The 22704-nt window shown below is 42.2% G+C and overlaps 1 protein-coding gene across 5 annotated transcripts in view; it reads left to right on the forward strand.

Annotated features, from left to right (window-relative positions):
- Positions 1-22704, forward strand: part of GPD2 (glycerol-3-phosphate dehydrogenase 2) — a 57480-nt gene that overhangs the window by 6419 nt on the left and 28357 nt on the right. For 4 of the 5 annotated variants that reach the window (XM_032190084.1, XM_032190080.1, XM_032190083.1 and 1 more), the window contains exons 2-6: positions 4946-5053; positions 12489-12660; positions 16187-16311; positions 17343-17440; positions 18506-18669. In XM_032190084.1, coding sequence (XP_032045975.1) covers positions 4952-5053; positions 12489-12660; positions 16187-16311; positions 17343-17440; positions 18506-18669 — 661 coding nt within the window. In that variant the 5' untranslated portion in view covers positions 4946-4951. Of the gene's footprint in view, positions 1-3992; positions 4207-4945; positions 5054-12488; positions 12661-16186; positions 16312-17342; positions 17441-18505; positions 18670-22704 lie in introns of those variants that run through there. The other variant, XM_032190082.1, reaches the window with a different exon arrangement.

Consider the following 22704-nt stretch of genomic DNA (forward strand, 5'->3'; position numbering starts at 1 on the left):
TGTGTTGACTCCTTGGAAACTGAAAGTATGAGTCTGTCCTGATGAACCTTCTGTGTGCTTCCCCCTTCACGTGGACCAGCTCTTTCTCTTCCCTTAAACCTCAGCAGGTAGCACCGAGCTGCCATCAGGAGCCTTGCTGTAGCTACGAGTCGGAGCTGATGTCTCGGTGCATCTGCCGGCGCTCAGCTGGCTTCCCGAGCAGGGTTCCCGTGGGTGGCCTGCTTCTGGGCAGATCACGCCGTGTGCTGCACCCGCTCCTCGTGGCGTGCCCCTGGCCGGCCCTGTGACGGCAGAGGGCTCCTTGCTCCTGCCGGAGCCTGCTCCCCAGCCTGTCAAGGACTTCAGCCAGCCCTCGAGCTGAGGGCATGGGTCTAAAGGTGCTGTTTATCAAAACCTGTATCGAAACAAAGGATAAGGCTTGCCTGACCTGGTGATCACAGCATCAGATGGCTTACAGCATTAAAACCCTGCATGCTGTTTGATTACTCAGAATGCTTGTGTTATAGAAAGGTGACGTATTTCTGACCGCACTGCTTCTTGTGCTGTGCTGTTACAATATATATTGCTATAAAATCTGAAGTTTTGATCACAAGTTACTGGTATCAGCTTGAAAGAGTTTTATTACCCATTGCAATAAGTGAGCCTTTAAGTTTAGACTCCTGTCTGTGTCCTTAGCACTCATGTACAATCTTGCCATAGCTATGTGCCCTGCATTCTTTCCCATTTCCCCTTCTGCTCTCTGGTTTATCCTGTTCTGTGCTGGCAGCAGTCCTTAGCATCAATCCTGGGACATACCTTGAAGAACTCCCAGGTAGGTGCTTTGGGAGCCTGTAATTTCCCTTTGGTGGCGCTGAGGCAGGTTGGTGCCTCGGCAGAGCCCCAGCCACCTGGACCAGAGCCGGCTGCGTGCTGCCATGGGGCCCTGCTCACAGGAGGGGCAGGCGACAGCAAAACCACCACGAAGACAAAAAATCATCCGTGGCTGTTTGTCCTGGGCTCTGCTTGCCGCGAGGTGAAGCAGCCTCACCCAGATACGTCTGCTCGGACATGGGCTAACGGGTTCCTGGGATGAAACTGAGACGTTTTGGGTGCTGAGGTGCTGACTGCAGGTTTGGATGCCTGTCCAGCTTCGTGTTGGAGTGGCTTACGTTAAGCTGTGCTTCCCTTTCTGTCCCTGAAGAAGCTGTTCATACCAACAAGGTGCTCGTGGCCATTTGATTCTGTCCTCTGCGGAGCTGTGTGGGGCCTGCCCGAGGGCCGGGCCGGCCACCCAGCGGGTGAGGGCTGGCCCCGTGCTGACAGAGGCCCTAATTGCAGCCATGGTGAGGGCACCGAGCTGCTGGGCTCCTCCTGGTGTCACCGAGTAACAAAAGCATGGCAGAACTGCCCTAGTGGCACATCACGCGTTGTTTTGGTGTGGTCAGTGGGATGGTGTTGGGTCCGGGTGCAGGAGCAGTGAGGCAGTCCTGAGGCACATGTGCCGGTGTGGGCTGCCTCCTGGCACCGCCTCAGCGGCTGGGAGGTGGCTGTGTGAGCGAGGAGGCTCGCTGCAGCCCTCCAAATCCTGGCATGTGTGCTGGCAGCACGCTGCTCGGCCGTGGGAGGTGGTGGGCAGCTGGATCCCACTGCACCACATCGCTGTGTGGGCAGCCACGCTGCCCTGTAGGGACGGGAAGCTCAGACAGCAGAGGTGGCTGCAGCCCGCTGCCTGGGCAGGTCCTCCTTTTACCTCAGCTTTTGAGCAGCTGCCTTGCTGCTGTGACTCGCAGCCTGGTGTACAGGTACACTCAAACCTTTGTCTCTTGCTTTTTCCCTGCCACCCTTACCTGCACCCCTGTCTGGCTCCATGCAAGGCGGCCAGCTCTGTGGCCAGGCAGGCAGCGAATTTCAGCTCCCTGGGTCTGACTTCTTGTGGCCAAGCATCATTGTTCTCGGGCAGCAGTGGGGCTCTGCAGGCCTCTGCATGTGCTGTGCAACTTGTACTGGGCTCTGTAGGGTGAAAAACTTCACCAGTACAAATCTGGAGGTGGAAAAGGTTAGTATGCCAAAAGAATGGCGTCTATTATACCACAGAGATGCTGCATTTCTCATCCAAAATTTCTAGAAACCAGTTTTGAATTGAACTTCCATTCCCTTCTGATCGGCTCCTAAAGGACAGTCAGTCTTCTGAAGCTCCTTATGCATATGGAGGAGAACTTACTACACATAATGGCAGTGGGGTTTGCTGGGTTCCTAGCAGAGGTTTTTGTTTAGGAAATGGTTAAATAAAAGCTATTAGCGTGTCGGTGTAGTATTGCGTTAGAGCTGGTGACAGATGCTTTTTGAGTGGAAGCTTGCGTTGTGGGTGGCTTCTCGTGGTCGTTGTGGGGGATTGTTTTAACTCTTATCTGGGAGAGCTGGTGTTTAATCAATGGGTGAGCATGCAGTGGTTCACCTCGGGTAGAGGGAGCCTTGGAGAGGGCTTGAGCAGGGCGATGAGTGGGAGGCAGGAGTTGGTCTCCTGGGCTTCCTTCCCTTGCTCTGGGCTCTGTTACTCCTAAGGCTGGTGCCGGCCCCGTTGCTGGAGGCTGCCTGGCCATTCGGTGCTTGGCGGGGAGCCTGCGGGCTGCTCTTGCCACCTCGTATCAGCTGCTGAGCCAGCGCTCGCAATTAGTTTGTTCATTGTTAGCTGAACTGGGAAAGTAGGGACTTGTGCTTCAGCGATCACTCGTTGCTGCTGAACTTGATTACAAAAAGCAGCGTATGGACCTGCTTCCATTTGTTTTCTTGAAAGCCAGCGTCTTTTCAGACATGTAAGCTGGCTCGTTGGAGGATGCTAATTTGTTCTTTTAAAACAATCTTGGATCATAGAGCATGTTGTGTTCCCAGAGCAGGCATTTGTAAGCTAGGGTCTCGTAGTCCTACTTGAAGTGATTCTCTGCCGCTGCGTAAGGTGTGTGAAGCTGCTTCGTGCTCGCCACCAGTTTGCATTCTGAAAGCTGAGTTATTATTCTAGCGGCTTGAAGAAACCGTCTGGTGGAAACGTATAGTACACAGAGTGCTTGGATGCTGTGTATGTGTGCAGCATCGCCATATGCTTTGTGCAGCCATAGGCAGTATGCGAGCTGATGTTGATTTGATTGTCTTGTGTGTTTTTCATATTCTGCAGGAGGCTGAAAGTGTGGTGATGGCACACCTCAACTCCTGTGAGGTGCGTGCTGTGCTGTGGCTTCAGGGGTACCATAGGTACTTCCAGAGACGTAGAGCAGACGCTGTATCAGTGACAGACTGAAGGTGGTAGGGGTCTGTTTTATGTCAGTTCTGGCACTCTATTAATTCTAGGTAGCACAGGGGAGGTGTGGGGTGGCCTGCTAGCGTTGCAGCTGCCATAGGTCACCCCTTGCTGGAGCACTGTGCTGGGGTAGCGGGCTGCTCCCTGCCTCTGGTCGCTGCTCGCCCCATCCCTGCAGGGCTGCTGTGGCTTCTGAGGCTGCGGTGAGTTTGCTTTGAGATGTTGCAGGGGGATTGTGTTGCCTTTCCCTTTGACTCGTCCAGGTCCTGGAAAGATTAAACTCGTACTTCTTAAAACTCAAGCATGAACTGAATGGACTGTGTGATACTCTACCTAGAGACTGAGAGAGGCGTCTTTGTGGTGGGAACCTCTAAGAACATACATGCTGCTCTTTCAAAAACCTTCTGGGAAGGTACAAGTCTTTGCTTTCTGTACAATAACCAGTGCATACAAGCACATGACATCTATACCTAACATATTTGCCTACAATAATTGCTTGTGCATTTGTTTTTTCCTATGGATGTGCTGCAATCAGAGTGCACAGATAACAAAGTTAAGATTGACGCCATCTAAAAATGAAGTTTTCTTATTTGGCTTGTGTTTTTAAACACGTTTGCTTTAAATTCTTTTAAGAAAGAGTAATGATTATGCAGACTGAAAGAAGAAATAGGGCCCAGAGCCACCCCTGCTGCCCTGCAAACCTGCTGTGTGCAGGGCTGTGTGCATCGCCTGCCTGTGCTCAAAGTCTTCATGGTGCTGGATGTCTTATGTAGAGACTGCTGTGTGAATCTGGGGCACTGACAAAGGTGTCCTCGTAACCTAAGGACTTGGAGCCCTGACTGAAGCTGCTCAAATCTGTTGCACGTTGTTTCTATGGGATGCGAGCTGCCTTGCTCCTGGGAAGATGGGTTAGGCTGTGCCTACTTAAGATTCAGGTCAGTTCCATGCAAATTTTTCATTCAGCATCCAAACACTGGCCCTTTCAAGAATTTGCCTGACCTACATAGGCCCAGCTTTAATACCTCTGTAGCTAGATGATAAAGTTCTGCGCTTGTTTTAAGCCACTTAGTCTTGTCCACAGTCTCGGCTGCTTCTTGCTGAAGGACCTGTTTCCTGACTGGCGTTCTGCACCGCTCTGGGTAGGACAAGCTTCGGTGTACTGCGAATGGCAGAATCGTAATTCCTGCTGGGAATCCAGGGTAGAGTGCTGCTGGGCGAACTTGGTTGTAGAAATAGTTTTGATGGGATGGAGGGTAGCTGAGGATGATCTTGTCAAGCAGATCAGCTGCTCTGTTGCGGTGAGGACTTGGTGGCCATCTGGCTTGATGACAGGGTGCTCTCGTTCTGCCTCTGCCATGGTATTGTAAGTACTCGGTTATGTGGCAAGTGCTTACAGCACAAAATATGTACGTACGTACACATCCACCTGTATGTCTAAATACTCTTTTGTCAGTCAGCTTCAGTAGCAAACACCAGAGTGTTCTGGCTTGCCGCTCTCTACATTTTGTTTAGAAATCATTAGTATTGCAGTGAAAATCGTTAATTAATCTATTGCTGCTCTAAATTTCAACTTGTCAAAACATTGTCATTAGCTTCTACAAATGGTCTATTCTGTGTAGCCTAGATTCTAACATGGCAAAACTGCCTATTAATTTTTATCTTCTTTTCTTACAGTAAAAAATGGCATTTCAGAAGGCAGTGAAAGGAACTGTTCTCATTGGAGGAGGTGCCATAGCAACAGTTTTTGGCCTCTCTCAATTTTCTCAGTATAGAAACAAACACGTAAGTATTAATTATGACTTCTGATAAAATATGAAATTTAAAATCTGTTTGAGCGTATGTTAGGCTTATACGAATAGTTTCCTTTGGAAAGGAATGCCAAGAGCTTCTCAGCTTGATCTGCTGGGTGCTATCTGGAGGATGGCATTAAATGATGTTTCGCTATTGTAGGTCTTTCTTGTAAATCACTTTTCATGTTTAAAAAATGTTTTTTGGACACTACTAGGGGTTTCACTTAGTTGCGGGAGTGAAAAGTATTGATTGAAGTTTTAGTAAATAGCTTGGAAGGTGTTTTCAAACGTGGCAGCTTGAAGTGTCACCACCAGGATTACCTCTGAAAAATCTCAGCTTTAGGACGGTGATTGTGGCAGCTCTTGGCCAGTTCAGAAGACTGAAAACTGTGTCAGGATGGGCTCTGTGCCAAAGAAGTCAGTTGCAAGGCTCCCGTTTCTTGTGGTGATTGGTGTCTGGGTGGGCACAACCTAGATGCTGGTATGTTCATGACACAGGTCAGCGCTGTATTTCAGGTAATTAAGGCGTGCTGATGAGATAAAAATTCCAGAGCAGTAAAGGCTGATGTTGAAAACATACTGTTAAAGTAAAATAGTGGTAGCTGAAAGATGCAGTAGATTTCAATCCAGTTTGTGGATTGATTCTTTCTGTAGTAGAAAATAGATTCACTGTCATAACTACTTCTTCCAGCCAAATTGGAGCAGCTATGTTTTTTTCCCCTACTTCTCTATGCAGAAGCCAAGGAAAAAAAATCAGTAAAAGAAATCAGTAAAAGCAAAGTTGTGGATTGTTTTAAGCAGAGCTGGTGTTGATCAGCTACTATTTTTAACCAAATCAATCTCTTATTTTTAACGCAGTTGTGCTGTGCTTTAGAGTTATGAAATAACTGTTTTCCAGGGTCAGTAGATGCATATAAAGAGACACGTCTTATCTGCTGTTACGTGTAAGCTTTGAGGCTGGTACCTCGCCCCTGGCTGACAATATTTGCAATCTGTGTTCCATGGGGTTTGGAGTAGGTGCAGTCAGAGCTCTGGCCTGTCCACCTGGGTTTGGAAGAAGCCTGAGCCCTGGGGGGGGGTACCTTCTCCTCCCTTTCAGACCATACCAGTTTCAGCAGCTAAGTGAGCAGGTGCACATTCTGCATTGAGCTTTCTGCTTCTCACCATAGAAATGGATCTGGTCAGCCCTTTATCAATGGCAGGCTGTTACCCTGAGCTGCCCAGCTGCCACACGCTTACTGTAGGTTCCCATTCAAAATGGGAAAACTGACAGCCAGGAATACAAGTGATCTCAGTGGTTTAATTCGGGGTAAAGCAGTGAGTGATGGTAGGCAGTCTGCACTTAGCTCGATGAAGGTGTGCATTTCTGGTCCGAATAGATGATAATCTGAAACTTCTGGCTGTTTCTGTGTGGAGGAGGAATAGCAGCTGAGATAATGGTAAAGCAAATGAGATGAGTCATTCCTGGGGAACCTAGCTGGAAAGTAGATAAGCCAGGATCCTTATAGCTTCAGATACTGTTGCAGAAAATAAATCCTAGCTTTATAAGTGAGCTTCCCATTGGACTGCCTGTCTTGCGCCTAGCTGCTAATGCCGTTTCTGACTCTCTCTGGAGTCTTTATCGCAGGATTTTACACTCTGGCTTCATTACTGTCAGAAACTGCAGCTTCAAATCTTAGGACTGTTAAATAAGCAAAGTTGGAAGGCAAGACTGATCTGGATAGCTAATTTGTCATATATGCAGTGTTACAGGATTCAGAGAGTTTCCAGTTTTGTTGTTATTGGATGATTATTACAAATTTTTAAAGGCAGTTTAAAAAGCAAAGCTTTACAGAAGGTGATCATGGTGTCAGAATGAAATATCCACTTGTTCCTTGATTCCTGAACCTATTGTGTAGTGTCTGTCTACAGAGGATCTGAAAAATTTCCAGCATATGTGTAAGCAAATGGATCTGTCAAGTGAACAGCATGTTGTTTTCATGTTGTACTAACTTGCACATTTCCCACGTGATGTCCCTTAAAGCTGCTGCCTTAAACACCTAATATAGGGCAGCAGGTGGAACATAACTGGAGGGATTGACACAAAGGAGGACAGTCCATTTGTAGTGTTGACATATCTAAGCTGTGGGCATGTCCCCCAGCCTAAGTGTACTCTCTTTAATAATGCCTGCCAATCAAATATATGCTAGGGCAAAGATCTTCCCTTCCTGTGCCAGGGAGGGATATTGCCCCAAGGTGTGCACTAATTGGCTACACATTGTGGGAAGTCTGTTTGTTGTTTCATGAACAGAATCCATCACATAAGATAAAAATAAAATGCAAGAGCAGTGGCATGCTCCATCTTTCCCCATGTCTGTAAGTACTGCCTCACCCGCTGCGTCTGGGTGCCCGTGTAGTGGCTGGCACCCCAGAATTAGGGGCACCCACTGACAGAAAAAAAGACCCTGTTTAAATAATTCTGTACACACAACATAGCTGACTGATTTCTCTTTGTTTTCCATGTTCACTCAGCTAATATTAGGTGTTTGTGAAACTCAGCTGTCCCAGGTAATTCCAAGGGAAAAAGCTAATGGGTTGCAAGCTTCTGGCCCTCGAGAATGGCTGGGAGTTCCCTTGGATTTGTTAGTCAAGCATATTAGTGGGTGGTTTGCCTACTGAAAGGGGTGAGTATTGGCAATTTCAGATGTTCCCTCTAGGTTTAAGGTTTGAAGCTGGACTGTGAGGAAGATGTCACAGTTAGCACAGTTAACCTTGCCTGTATATCAACAACTGTAGGGTGTTTACACCTCGGAAATAAAACACACCACTGACTCAGATCTGTCCTGGTTCTCAGGTTGTGTATCCCAACTTATTTTTCTATACACACACAGATTAAAATGCTGACATTTGGGAGAATGTTTCTGCAACAGCAACTGAGGCAATATAGATATACATCCTCTGATTATGGATGGCATATGCAGGCATACAAGTGGTTCAGTCAACTCCTCGTATTGTGTGTTGTTTTTTGACAACACACAGCTCCTGCTGAGCAGGAGGAGGATGGGAACGTGTTGACATGACAGAACTGTTGTTGAATTTAACTCCTAAGCTGATAGATGAATATTGCACTTCTGTGTCTTGACTGGTAACCTGATCGCTGGGGTATTTACTGAATTAATCAGCTGGCTTAGTTTAATGCTGTGCTGTAAGGGAATAAGTAGGAATGACACTAATTCAAGCAAAATCTCTTTCAGTAAACACACGGGAGGTGTTCTTTCCTATTGAGTAACTATTAGCCTTAAGGAAGGTGGTTGAGTGTTCTGCGCAGTCTTGGTGGCTTGAGATGTTGAGGGCAAATGCCTAGGTCTGACAGGGAGGCTTTTGGTTTAGATTTAAAAAAAAAAAAAATCCCTTTCCAGAGAAAGGGAAACAGCTGGGGAAATCCCTGCAGATGGTAGTGCAGAGGTCTGAAGAAACTAGTCCCTCCTGAATGACTTTCACATAAGGCAAAAATGTGTGTAGACTTTTAAATTTCTTTCAGTGCTACCACTGTAAATGAAATTTATCTTAAACAATGCAGACAGCTCTCCAACGTGTGTACAGTGCATTCCCTAATGATCAGGAGCTCCTGAAAAGAATCACATCACCTGAGGTGAAGTTGGACTCCTACGTGAGACTTGAAACACGCAGGCTGTGTACATAATTGTGTTGGCCTCCAGTTTCAGATAGCTGAAAGGTAGGATTGGCAAGGGTGATGCATTCTTGTAGATGCTGACAACACTGTCGTGTTCGTGCTTTGTGTGCCTTTATTGAGCCCAGCGGGCTAGTACTGGGTGTGATGTGGGTATTATTTAGTTTAGCGTGCTTGCTTCCATTCAGGGGTTAATGGTCCTTCTTTCTGTAGTCACCAAGGAAAAGCACTGCTTTGCTCTGGAGTTGTAAGAGTGCTGTCCCCCTAGCGAAGCCCACCCAGCAATCCTTCTCTCCTCCTGGTGTGCAGGTGCATTGTTGGGCGGTCAGGACTTGCTTGTCACGGGGAATCCAGTGCAGGGAGTGATAATATGATAATGCATCAGGGCTTGCTTTTGGGTTTTTAATTACTTCCATTTTCTCTTTAATGAATATGGATGATGAATTTGGCTCTGTGAACCTACCTGGTGATTTGCATTAGCCAAATTAACAAGAATGCTTGCTTATGGATTACTAGATCACTTTATAACTTCTTGATTGAATTCAAACTGCCAAACTACATTTCTTCTCGCTAAGAGTGTAATCAAAACCATTCAAGGAACTCTTGCCTGAGAAATTGTAGATATAAACAGCAATTGCTTATTTCAGTAAACATACTTGTTCACTGCCAAACTAATCACGTTATTGCAGATGGAATCCCTGTATGCAGCTTTTCTTCAGTCTCACATTTAATTGACAGCAAGATGAATCATATCTCTATCAATTCCTAGTGTGCTAATCACTTTGCTTATATTTCAGTTTCTGGTGTGCTGATTTCTATGCTCTTGCTGTACCAGTGGCTATTTGCTTGGGACTCTGGTCTGTCTTCTACTATGTTGGGTGTAGATAATGTGTTTAGTTTAACTATTTTTGTTGTGTTTTTTTGTTTCATTTTTTTTTTAATGACGACAGCACTTCTTGGACTCTGATTTTTTTTTCATGTATTCTCCTGTTTTCCTGAAGTTAAGGTAAATACTTTGAAAATAGTCACCTATTTTGCTGAAGCAGGCACATCTGGACATCTAGTGTAAAACTTCGTCTTGAGCTGGGGATTTTCAATTTTCTTCTAAAGCTTATAAAGTGGAACATATGTAGCTGAACTTGATCAGCCAAAATGCATGCAGAAATAAGCCACGGGTGCATCTGTCTTAAACTTTCTTCTCAGCACTATTATCTGTTAGTCACAGGGTGATATTTAGGGAAAGTAGGAAGCTGGTATCAGTGGCCTGTGTATATTCCCTGCATTTATACACCTCTAAAACGTGTGCTTAATGCAACAGCTTGCTGAGGAGAGCCATGGATGCAGTGCTGGCTGTTACCCTGCCGATGCAGGCAGGAAGGCTGCAGTGGTGCAGGTACCAGCTGTACACAGGGAAAACATCTCCTGGGTCCCTCGTGCTGCTTCGGGATGGGAAGCCCAAGGAGGAGGGAGGAAGAGAGGTGCTGGGGTGCTTCTGTGTAGCCCCAAGGCTTTGTACCCCCTTGGGTGGTCTCTGCCAGCTGCCATGGGTGTAGATGTGCAGGAGTGAGGAGGGGATACCATGGGGAGGCTGATCAGGATCCACCTCCTTCTGCTTGCTTGTTTTAAATCTCACCCTTTTATTATAGTAAGGAAACATATCTTCCCTGAAATAAAGTTAAGCACTCTTTGTCTAGCCCAGTTTTCCTCGTTGAGGAAACTTCTACACGTAAGGTAGAAGTAGTTGTGGCTGCCCTGATTTGCATGAGCTGTTTGCATTGTAGTCAATGTAACACATGGTTACAGGATGAACATGATCACTAATTTTCTCTTGAATATGCACTTCCTTTAGACATGACTGCTACGTATAGTCTTTATTTTCCTGTTGTACAGTAGCACTAAGTTTTTAGGGACGCTGAGAAATACTCTTCAATAACTGAACCTGAGTTTAGGCTTCATGTGCATGGCTGAACTGGCTGTTACCTTAGAGTGGATGTGTTGCAAGAATCACCTACCTTTAACTCAGCAGGTCTGCTCGCAGAGCTCTGTGACAACCAGCGAACTGCCTGCTAACGAGGAGCTGCACCACTTGGCCAGATAGCTTCTGGAAAGCCGCTCAGCTGCAGATAGGAACAGATGGCTGCAAGTGGCTGAGTTACCTTTTGTCAGTCAAGCTGTTTCACCATGGCAGGTGGATATTCCCTTCCCATTGCACGTGCCAGGGGAAGTGCTCGGAGCTATTAAAACCTGAAGGTGGCTTGTACGAGCAGGTAGCTCTCCACAACTACAGGGGAGCTCAGCAGATCAGCTGAGCCGTGATCGAAACACCAAGGCAGGGCAAGCTGCATGTGGTGGTGTTGGTATGGTGGGGCAGCGCTTAGGAGCAATTTCTGTAGGAACTGTAATTCACAGATAACAGTGCAATAAGCAATAAAATTATTTTATAACTGAGAGAGTCATCCAGTTCAGCTTAAGTTTTTACTTCCAAACATTTCTTGAATAAATAAGGGAGCTTCCTTCTTTACCAGTGACAAATTAATGCTGGTTGTAAGTAGTGAATGGAAAGAGATTATTTGAATAGTAGATTGTTTTAGATAATAGTAAGAAAGTAGTATTTTGTCACACAAATTTACTGTCTTTTGGAAAAGATGGATCCTTTGTGTATTCAGTAAATAAATAGTGAAGAGAGGAAGTCACAGCCTGGCTATGTGCAGAATGAGGGACAATGGTGAATGAGGAAAAGTTGTAAGGAGAAGACCTGGAGCTGAAATCAAAGAGAAAGCACACATGACTTAGGATCTTGCATCCTATTTAACTGTTTGAATAACTGATGCCTGCCTGTAGCCTGTTGTATATACAATTTCTATGCTGTTACATGAGGCATTGCTGAGGGTTCATATTTTATGAAATACGTACTCAGTAATAAGGTTTGACTTTCAGTGACTGCAAAGGCTTCCAGAATTCATTTTAAATCTATATTAACTGAAGAGGGCCTTTGGAAACGAGTTAAAACCTGAACATTTAAACCACAGCCCATGCTGGTGGACTAAGCAAGCATGTCAGCCGTTCTCACCAGGGTCACTGGACCAGGAGCAGGGGTGGCCTGCGGGAAATCAGCAGTGTGCAGGAGAGATTCCCAACCCACTTCAGAAGAATCTGAACTGCTCTGCAAACTGCCATGCTGCCCTTTGTTGCTGTAAAGAAAAGTTTTACTTTAGCATGCTGAAGGATATAGTTTTGCTTTGTTTAGAAGATTTTTAAAAAAGAATATGGAAATAGCTTCTTCAGTGTTTTAGTATACTATATTTGACAGAAAACTACGTGCTCTTATGAACTTGGTCAAACTTGAGCTTAGATTAATGCCATTGTACAAATAATCAACTTTAAAATGTACGTTAATTTTTAAGTCCATTGCTTGATGGATTTTATTGGCAAAAAGTTGAGAACCTGTGTATTCCTGTGCATCCTGTAATGTTTCACATAAGTCTGTTCCTAGTTATAAGTAGTAGCACTTGAATACAGCGTTATATTTACTTCATCTTATCTACTTCAGTGTGTGATAACCCTTATTGTTGTTAATACTATTCGTTCCATAATGTTTTAATACAGCATTGTCATCATATGTAGGTTAGGTGACTTGGAATATTTGAGTTTTCCTTTACGTTTATAAAAAGTGCTGTGACTTGTTGTTGCATGTACACGTATATTTTTGTATACACAATAAATACAGATCCTTATGTTTTGTTTTTGATCATTGTAGGGTACCTTTGTGAATGTCCAAGCTGCAGAAGCAGTGACTGTTCCAATAAAGCACGATTTTCCCACAAGAGAAGAGCAGATTTTGGCACTACAAACCACACGTGAATTTGATGTCCTTGTTATAGGTGGAGGAGCGACAGGATGTGGCTGTGCTTTAGATGCAGTCACCAGGGGTAAGACTTGACAATAAATTGTGTTTTGTTCTTGGATTACTTGGTTTATGATAAATTAATCAGATTGGCTTTCTCAAAATCACTTGAAGGTTGAGGACATGTCCTCTGAATGCCTGGTTATAAAACTTCCTTCTGATCTTAGAAGTTGAAATGAACTCAAAGAAAAAAGTCATTATTTTTGTTTCAGCGGTCTTCGCTGTCTAGATGCTTATGTGCAGTTCATGTTAACATGAGCCTTTTTGCTGGCCACTCCTGGAGGGACTTCTCATCTTCTGTTGCTTCTTACTTAGGTTTATCTGTAGTCACACTTGTGTCTGCAGCAAAGAGAAGACAACACTTGCACAGCACTTCTAGCAAGCACATTGAAAGGAGCAAGCATGAACTCTGGATGAGGCATAGTGGCTTTCAAGCTCGTTTCTTGTAACGTGAGATAGATACAGCTTCTGTTGCTTTATAGCTGGCTGTTATATTGCGGATTTAGAGAAGTCTGTTTGGATTTTCAATTAAAGATGCATCATTCAGTCTGCAGGTGCACAGAGTAGATCTGTGCTCTGATTTTTTTCTCTTGTGGGAGATTAGCTGTGTAACTGGTTTAAGAAGCTACTTAAAGTGGAGGAATTGAATCTTAACCTTATGTGTAGCCTTAACTTAGGAAAAGCTTGAAGTAAAATGAGTTGAAGATGATGCTTTTCACCTGACTTCTGCAAGAGGCTGAGAATGTGTAGTAGCATTCATCTGTTCTCTGATAGATGGTTTGATGGATGGTGTGGCAGCTCCTGCAGCCTGTCAGTCCTGTGCAGAGTTCTGGTTATGGGGTGAAAATGTAGGACACCAACACCTGCTCTGTCATCCACCTTGCACGGTAACCGTAGCCAGCAGCTCCTAGTCAAACTTGACTGCTCTCAGAGATGATTGGTGATTTTACAAGTTCAGTGAAAACAGAGCTGTAGATACGGAGGTGAGAATGCACAGTTTCTGTTTCCGAAAGAGGCCGTAGCATCAACTCCTGTTCTGTTAAAATGCTATGTTGTACTTTTTATTCAAAAAGCTGTGTAAAGACTTGTGAGAAAAGCTTATCTTAGCGCATTGTCTATCCATTTTTTTAGTGGAATTGGCCAATGAAAGGAAATCAATCATTACTTCAGTGTCTGTGTGTTTTGACCTTGTTTCAGTTCTTGGAACTGAAGTGGGGAAAGAATACAGTACAAAAAGTAGTACATAGTTGTAAAATTCTTCAGGTTCTTAACATGTAGTCACGTCAGAAGTAAGAGGCAACACCCGACTCCAGGAGTGTCATGTGGAGTCTGAATTAGAAAACACTTGTCCAGAAGGTGTGATTGCTTTGAGATGGATTAAGCAGTAAGGTATGCATCATGGGGAGATGAATACAAAATCAGTTTATTACCCTTTCATGTATTATTAAAGGTAACTTGATATCTTAATTTCTGCCTTTGCTACATTGTGGTGGAAAATGCAGTTGTAAATGTAAACAGAAAATATTATAGGTAACCTATATTTATCCTTTGAGTAGATATTCTGGTCATATCAGTAGACTTCTGAAGTGTGAAATATTCCTAGGCATTTGGTTAATGAATTGTGTATTGTTGCTGTTCATTCATGGAACTTGCTCTTTTATTCTGATTGCTTCACTTAACAACAAATCTTGCTTTTCATGTGTTTGATACATCTTCACCAAATTATTTCTGATTATATCCATTAATCTTTGTCACATTTGACAAAAATAAATTACTCTGATCTTTGGAAGTTACCAGTAATAATTTAAGGATGTAAGTTTTGGGAGATCAACAGATGTTAAAATCTACTTTCAACAACTGAAAATAGGAATCACTCCTCAAAGACGGTGAAGGAGGGACCCGAGGGACAGCTTCTAGTGCAGGTAGTGCTCTCTTCCCTGGGCATCACTGTCATGTTGCTGATGGTTTCAGAAACAGCGTCGCTGAATCTCCTTTTGCCTTGTAAGATTCCTCCAGTGCCGGAGGGGGTCTGCTATGCTAATTTCTGCAACAGATTGTCCTTCTACATATGTTTATATACGTTTTGTAAGTGAAAGATTGCCATGTTCTTGTCCTGTGGTGCTGTTCTTAGTTGCATTTACTTAATGCTGGATCCTGGGAGTCAGTGATAGCTGTTCTGTAGGCTGTTGCCTGTATCTTATCGTTAAAAAACACCTGTTAATCACACATCTTTCATCTTTCTTTTAACTTTCATCAAATAACCTGATGCCAGTCTCCTTCATAACGAGGATATCAGCACTTCATGTGCAGGATGTACTGCAGACAGCATAGGGGTGTGTGGGGTCATAGTGACTGCTGTATGAGGCAGCGTGCCTTCACCCACAGAAAGCTTTTTTCCAGTCCTTCAGTGTAACTGGGGACACAAACATGCAAACTCTTCTCTGAGTGTTTGTCAGAACAAGCCTTATAATGCTCAGTGTTCATGGTAAAGCACCGTGTGTTCTGGACTCGTATGCATGTTTCTGAGCCATGTGGTTACCCCTGTTTTGTGCTCATGAAACTGTCAGCACCTGGCAGTGTCATGCATTTTGAGTATGTGTCTGAAATGCTTTGTAGTGTCTAGTAACTAACATTTTGTGTATGTGCCCTTTGCCTATATAATGTGTAAAAGGAGGATGTCTGTTGTATGGGCACTGCTGTAGTAAGTACACAGCAAGCTGCAGATACACTTAGTTTTTCACTTTCCTACAGTTCCTAGCTCAGTTAATACATATCTTCTATGTTAAGGAAAACCTCCCTCTTTTTTTTTTGTGTGTGTTAAACAAATAAGGTTGCATTGGAGCCCTGCCACTGCTGGTGAAGTTCACCATGCCTTTCCTTTCAAGTCTTCCTCCAATCCTTAATCTCTTATTTCAGCAGAAGAGCATTAAGGCTTGGGTGGTTGGTTTGGGGTGTCACAGCTTTCTTGAGCAAACTCCTTGGGGAGCAAAATAATGGCTGTGCCAGGATTCACAGTGGTATTGTGGGGATGTCTCCAAAGTGTTGATCCAGTGGGCTCTTCCTTGAGCGTGAGCACATCAGTGCCAGCAGATCCCATCACTGGGCACCTCTTAAGCAAACCTGAAGAAAGAAGACAAAGATGCTGGTTGTCTGCCTGGCTGGGATGCTGTTGAAATTATTAGTGTGATAGATTTAGAGCGCTCTGCTGCAAAGAGTTAAGAGTATTCATGAAAATATTCTGTTCCTGCCATGAATACAAACTATAATTTGCTTGAGGGAGCATGGCCCCTATAATGTACTGTAATGCCTTTCTATTGTGAAATATCCAGGTTTTAATGTGCTTCTGTTTAAGTTCTGTTTTGACTTTTCCCTTAGGAAGAAGGCTAAAATTTTTCATTACAATATAGACAGTGCACTACACTTTGAATACAAATTTATCCATGTACAGAGTAATTTTTCTTGTGATTGTCTCTACCCTAGAGAAGTGTCTTTAATGAATTACATACAAATTGTGTAATTTAAGAAGTTAATTTGGTTTTCTGGTAACACAGGACTAAAAACAGCCCTTCTAGAAAGAGATGATTTCTCATCAGGGACCAGCAGCAGGAGTACTAAATTGATCCATGGTGGAGTGAGATATCTTCAGAAGGCCATCATGAAGTTGGATTTTGAGCAGGTAATTGTTTATGCTGGTTGTTAAGCAAAAATTGCTAGTAGACACTTCCCTTATCCCAATTACATCCAACTTCTCCTCTTTATTTTTTAATACTTGACTGAGTACAGTGGCTGTGCAGTACAAAACAGGAAAATGTATTCTCCAGTTGAACTTTCCAGAATAGGGAAACTGGTGCAGCCGTCTCTGCATAAATTAACTTGCAGGCAATCAAATAGCTGTACCTTTTAGTCTGTGTGTATAGATTGGGGAGGGAGGGCAGAAACAGGGTTGGCTTGAGAATAAAAAGAGCTTACTTGTCCAGACAAGAATTTGGGGAGGTAGGGGAGAGGGGAATTGTCTTGATTGATTTTTAGAATGGATAAAGAAAATACTGTAAATAAGCAATTATATGTTAATTTATATGTATTTTTGTGTTGTCTTAGTCTGGTGGAAGCATGATGTTCTTGTTTTGAGAAATGAATTTGTTGTCTTACTGAAACCTCTTTAACTTAAAATATGTTTTAATGGTCATAATATGGTCATTATAATGGTCATTAGATAGAAAAGGTGACTAATTGGGGTAAAAAAAAAAGCATACAGTTATCTAGCTATAGAAATCAGTATTCCTTTTTCTCCCAAAGAGCAACTTTATATTGATTGATACTCATTGATTTGGAGAGGAACACTTCTGCATTTGCAACTCAGAGTTAGTACAGGATTAAATCGTGGGAATCGGCATAGAAGCAATACCTTGGGATGTTTCCTAAACCTCCTTAATGGCTTCCTGCTCATAGTTAGCAGTAACATAGCTTATTGGCCTTTGTGCTCAACTGAAAAATTGTTCAGCTGATGTGCCAAGATACCAGAATGAATGTGCTCAACTTGCTCGGAAGATATTTTTAATATTTGAAATTTTCACCAAATGGTAGTGTTTCTGAAAGAACTGTAAAAATTATGTTAGATATTTGCATTGGTAAGCAATTTTTCATTAAATGTTGCATGTTAAGACAAAACTGGGTAACTTAAAATTCACCTATACACTCTTCTTACAGTACAGGATGGTGAAAGAAGCACTTCAGGAGCGTGCAAATCTGCTTGAAATTGCTCCTCACCTATCAGCTCCTTTGCCTATAATGCTACCTGTTTACAAGTAAGTTCTGCTATTGTACTTCTCCTTTACCATTTCTTTTGACAAGCAAGGTATTCCCCTAGAGAAATTTCCCTAGAGAAGTTTCCGCATGTCTCCTTCCAAGCATGTCTTTAAACCTGTCACAGACTTTGTCCTCCAGGAGGTGAGGTGTTGCCGTATTGCAGTAGAGGAAATTCTCTTATGGCACCAATCTGCTATCACAGCTGCCCAGTAGCACTGCTTGGACGTGAGCTCTGTGGTGTATTTTTACTGTTACAATAGGTGTGAAGGAGAGGAGTTCACAGCTGGAGTGAACTCGTAATTCCCAGGATATTACTTACTGTTCTTTCCAGTACATCCTTGCCTTCGATGCATGCTATAGCACGGTTTTCTTCACAAGGTACTGTGTAGTCCTAACAATTACCAGTGTCAGTGCAATAAGCCAGCATGCTGGCCTTCTGCTGTATGTGACTACTTCTTGTTAAGAGAACAATTTTGTCTTATGAGAGACACTAAGTGATTTGTGTTAGGTGTTTTTGTATCTGTAAGGACAGTTATTCAGTAGAACAGGCTACTTATAAAAGTGAGTTTTTGATTAATCTTAATTTTTGATTAACCTTAATGTATGGCCTTATTCCTGTCTTGGGGGCTTGTAATAGTAGGAGCTCACGTAGGTCTGCAGTGGACTGTATTTAGTTGATCTTGTCTGTGGGGAGGTGTTACTGAGATGTGCGTTTCAGGAACTCTTTCATCTTTTGCCAAAAGTTTGGTTCTTCCTTCAAGACAGCTTTATTTTTTCATTTTACACTGAAGTAGAAAAACAATTTATGATCTTAATTCTAGAATGAATACAGCCTTGAATGTACTTGACTTCCTGTAGTGAGCAGATTAGTTGAAAATAGAAGTGAACAATACGTCATAACTTTTTGTGTATTTACACTGTATCTTGATGTTGTAAAGTTGTGTGATAATACAAAAGCAAAACTAGTGTAATATAGCATACGGTGTTACTCAGTGTGCTCTATATTAGAACAAGTGCACGCATGCATTTCTTATTTCACTTCATTGGAACTTTTTCCCCTGCAGGTGGTGGCAATTGCCATACTACTGGGTTGGAATAAAACTGTATGACCTCGTGGCAGGAAGTCAGTGTCTGAAAAGCAGTTATGTCCTTAGCAAGTCAAGGGCCTTGGAGCTCTTCCCAATGCTACGCAAAGATAAGCTTGTTGGAGCTATTGTCTACTATGACGGTACGTTCCCTTCCAGTGCTTTCATTATTACCTTGTGCTGTATTGGGGATGGGGGGGATGGGAGGACAACACACCTATGCAGCTACACTGATTCTGCAAAGGGAAATTCAACATCTCAAAGCATTCATTTTGCATCTGAATTTCTGTCTGTCAAATGGGCGCCTATATTGCTCACTACCGTAACTTATGGAATGTACAAGAGAATATATCTGTTTTCTTGGCTGGTGGGTACAGTGATATGTGAAAGCCTCCTAGTGTTCTGGTGATTCCCTACAACTATCCAGCTGTGTGTGACTTTGCTGCATTGGAGAGGCAAGTTTTTTTCTGCTGCAAATCTACATATGTGGTACTTAAATTCTTAGACAAAACAGGCTGAAGAATCAAATATCCTCATGACTATACTGTAAAAACTATTCTTAGTCAGTTAATAGTTATATATCATTAGGTTTCAGAATCCTGTGTTTACTTTGGGCTTTGCCTTGTTTTAAATAGTTATGACCCTAGTATAAAGCATACTATGTAGAACCGTACTTGCAAGTGTTTGGGGTTGAGCTCTTCTCAGACAGAACACTTACTCTGAGTAATTGTCTGTCAGGCAAGTGTGGTCATTCCAATAATGCCAAATTGTTTACTGTTGTGTACTTCTAAATCTGGTTTTAAATTATTTTCAAACCAGATGATCTGCCTCCTAGTTGTGGTTCTTACACACGGTTGGATGAGGTCTGGATGAATTTTTTTTTTTTGTACTGGCAATACATCTCTCTGGTCTGCAAAGAGACCTTTCATTGTAGTTCTAATCAAATAGACTTGAACAGAAACCGTTTGAGTCTTATGATCTTTTCACTTGAAGGGGTTTCTATAAAATCATGAGAGGAAAAATGCTTGCAGCTTGATACAATAGGTAGGGTATGTTTGTGTATAGCATTTACACAAAATCAGTGTCTTGAGAGAGAACATAAATGCTTTCTGCAAGTCTTACAATGTTCACTGAGAACAGAATAGTGATTTAATAGAACCTACTATTGTGGTTGTCTTGAAACAGCAGTTTTCATGTTCAGAAGTGTTCACACTTATTCTCATCCTCACATTTTGAAAGATTGTGATTCATGTTTGTAATGCAAGAACAGATGAGCCTTTTTGTCTTGTTCTATGAGACAAGTCTCTGGTGGTAAGTCTGTAGGAAAGTTTTGTAGCAACAGGTGCTTTGGTGGATCTTCTTAAAAGAAAGTACCTTAACCCCATCTCTGTCCCTTCAGAATCTACAGATATACAAGACAGTCTGTAAACAAAATTGGTAAGGGATTAGTTGGCTTCCTTGACAAATAGCTACCTAGAAATTTTGCTTGTCTAGGATATTAGTTTGTCTGCTTACGCACAGCTGTCTTGAGCGTTATCCATATTGCAGTATCTCAGTACATTGTAGTGTTATGCAAGTTTTATCCCCGAACTGTCAGAACATCAGTATTCTTAAATGCTGAATTTTGTAGAGGAAAAACAAAATGATGAATAGCGCTACTCAAGTTGGAGTACTAGGGCATACTGTTGTAACTTTCTTGATGCTTTTCATTACATTAACATTTCTGGCAGTTGCAGTATTTTGCATCAGGCTTGTATGCTGTTCTGTAGTGTGTTTTCATTGGCGTTGGATTTCTATTCCCCCTTCTCCAGTTCTCTTCCACTTACTTTCAAAAAAAAAAAATAATTTTGGCAAAACTTCCTTGATAATATAAAAATATCAAAAAGTCAGATGTGTTGAGGATAGTAGGGCAAAAAAGACGCAAATTCCTCCAAAGAATAAATAGCTTAAAACACTGACTTCAGTAGGTGGAACAGATTTTACCTTTTTACCTGCATGTGTGGTTTTTGACCTTTTAGAAGCCAGAAGGGTCTTCACACAATTGATTTTAAAGGTAGTGTTTTTCCCTTTTTAGCAATACATTTATACTATTCATCAGTTTATCAATAAGGGCTTTTGTACTAGGAAGAAGTAGGAGGGATTCTTGAAACACACTGGACTTGGGTAGTATTTGTGTGGCTTCTGACAAACATGCATGTTGGTAATGGTAAGCTGTCTCGTACAGAGCCCAGTGGAGTAAAAACAGACCTGGATGCTTGTATAGGTTCTTATTTGGGAGTAGGTGAGACTAAAAGGATGGACTTGCATTCTTTAGTATAAAGTAAAAATAATCTTCTCTATTTTTAAGACAGAGAGGAAAATAACAAATCTTGTTTTTTAAATAACCTCATCTGGGGTTATGTGGTGCTTCAGCTGTGCCAAACTGAAGAAATGAAAACTTTTGTGTACTGTAAGAAGAGCTGCTGTCACATAGAAGTAATTCAGATTTAGTTTTTCATTATCATAAGCTATTCCTTCCCTTAGACTGTTAAGGGATCCCAGGAGTATGTAAGAACAATGAAGTGGTTCTCTTAACTGTAATTGCACTTCTCATAAGAGCATTATAACTTGGCAATCTATAATCTATTGAAGCTTTTTTTCTGATTAAATAGATGGTTTGGATATATCACAGATATTTACTACTTCAGCATTCTAAGGATATGCATTTACAAGATAACCTTAAAGTTGATCTTCAAGTTTGTTGGATGAATAATTGTTTTAAACAGTGTTGCAATAAATCTAAAAATTCATCACTAAGATACCATGTGGTCTTTTAGTGGAAAACATCTGTGCAGCAATACAATGCACAAGTCATTCAGACCGAGATGTCTCTGGTTTTCTTGCATTCCCAAGCAATAGGAAACAAACTCACGTTCTGCGTATTTAAAACAAAGTATAAAATAGAAGGAGAAGAAAAAAGGGGAAGAAATGGAAATGTGCAAATAGTGAAGGGCATTTTAGCATGAAGCATGCGTATTGTGTAATCACTGTTTATTCGTGCAAGTTCAATAAAGACAGGTATCAGACAGGCTCTTAATTTCCCTTCAGTGGAACAGCTGCAATGCTAGCAAGACTTTCAGAGTAATGTGGTGAGAGATCTTAAAAGCAGACTTCAAGTTTTGCTGCCAGTGGAAACTACTTGTTTATACTAGCATAACTGACCTTATTTTGCTTTTGTTATCTGTAGTTGCCCAGAGTCTTATTACTTTATAGATTTTTTTTTCTCTAGAATTTAGAGAATTACAGCTTTGCAGTTCAAAAACACAACAAAATGTGTAGCTCCTCAAAACCTCACTGTGTAGAAGAAGCTTCCAAAAGGCTGAGGTATCACACCTCTGAGTTTGTGCTGCAACTGTGAGGCTATCTGTTGTCCAGAATAAAAACTTTGATTATGATGTTGTATACATTTATAACATGCTGCATTCCAGGATGACATTTTGTATACAGACGTGCACCATATTATTTCCTCCATAGGTCAGCCTATGGTCTGCAGCGTAAATGGACTCGCATTGGATTATAACATGTTAACTGATTTATCTTGAACAATTAACCTGTGTTCTGTTAACAGTGGGTCTGCTTTAAGTCATGTGTCAGCAAGCACATTAAATTGTAAATTTCTGATTTGAATTTTAACACTATACTTTCATACTTCTAAATCCAAAGAAATGGAGGACAAAGGGAGTAGGATTTGAACTTAAGTGGAGAAGGGGAAGATGAGGTTGAATTACACTCCTTTTAGTTCTTTTACCAGAAATAGTCATAAACCAGAGCATTAAGTAATGGCAAAAAAAAAAAATCAGAATGTTTGAATCTTGGAATAGGTCATCTTTCTCTGTCCATTCCTTTCCCTGTCTTTGCCATGTAATGAGTAGATAAACTAGTCTTTCAAGAACAGTGTCTTAGCTGTTGTATAAATGCAGCTTTATCGTATTTTCTTGGTTTTCCCTATTCCTGTCTCTCTCATACTTGTATTTTTCTGTAGTTCTAAATAACATCTACTAGCAGAATCTCACTGTTGGGCATGTTGATTGCTGCCACCACCACCAAAGGGAAGAATTTAAAATGCTCATTATGTAGGTTACTTTTCAACTGGATAAAACCACCTGTCCAGCAATATACATATTGGTTGCAGTGTTCTT

Source organism: Aythya fuligula, chromosome 6 (assembly GCF_009819795.1).
Source record: "Aythya fuligula isolate bAytFul2 chromosome 6, bAytFul2.pri, whole genome shotgun sequence".
NCBI lineage: Eukaryota > Metazoa > Chordata > Aves > Anseriformes > Anatidae > Aythya > Aythya fuligula.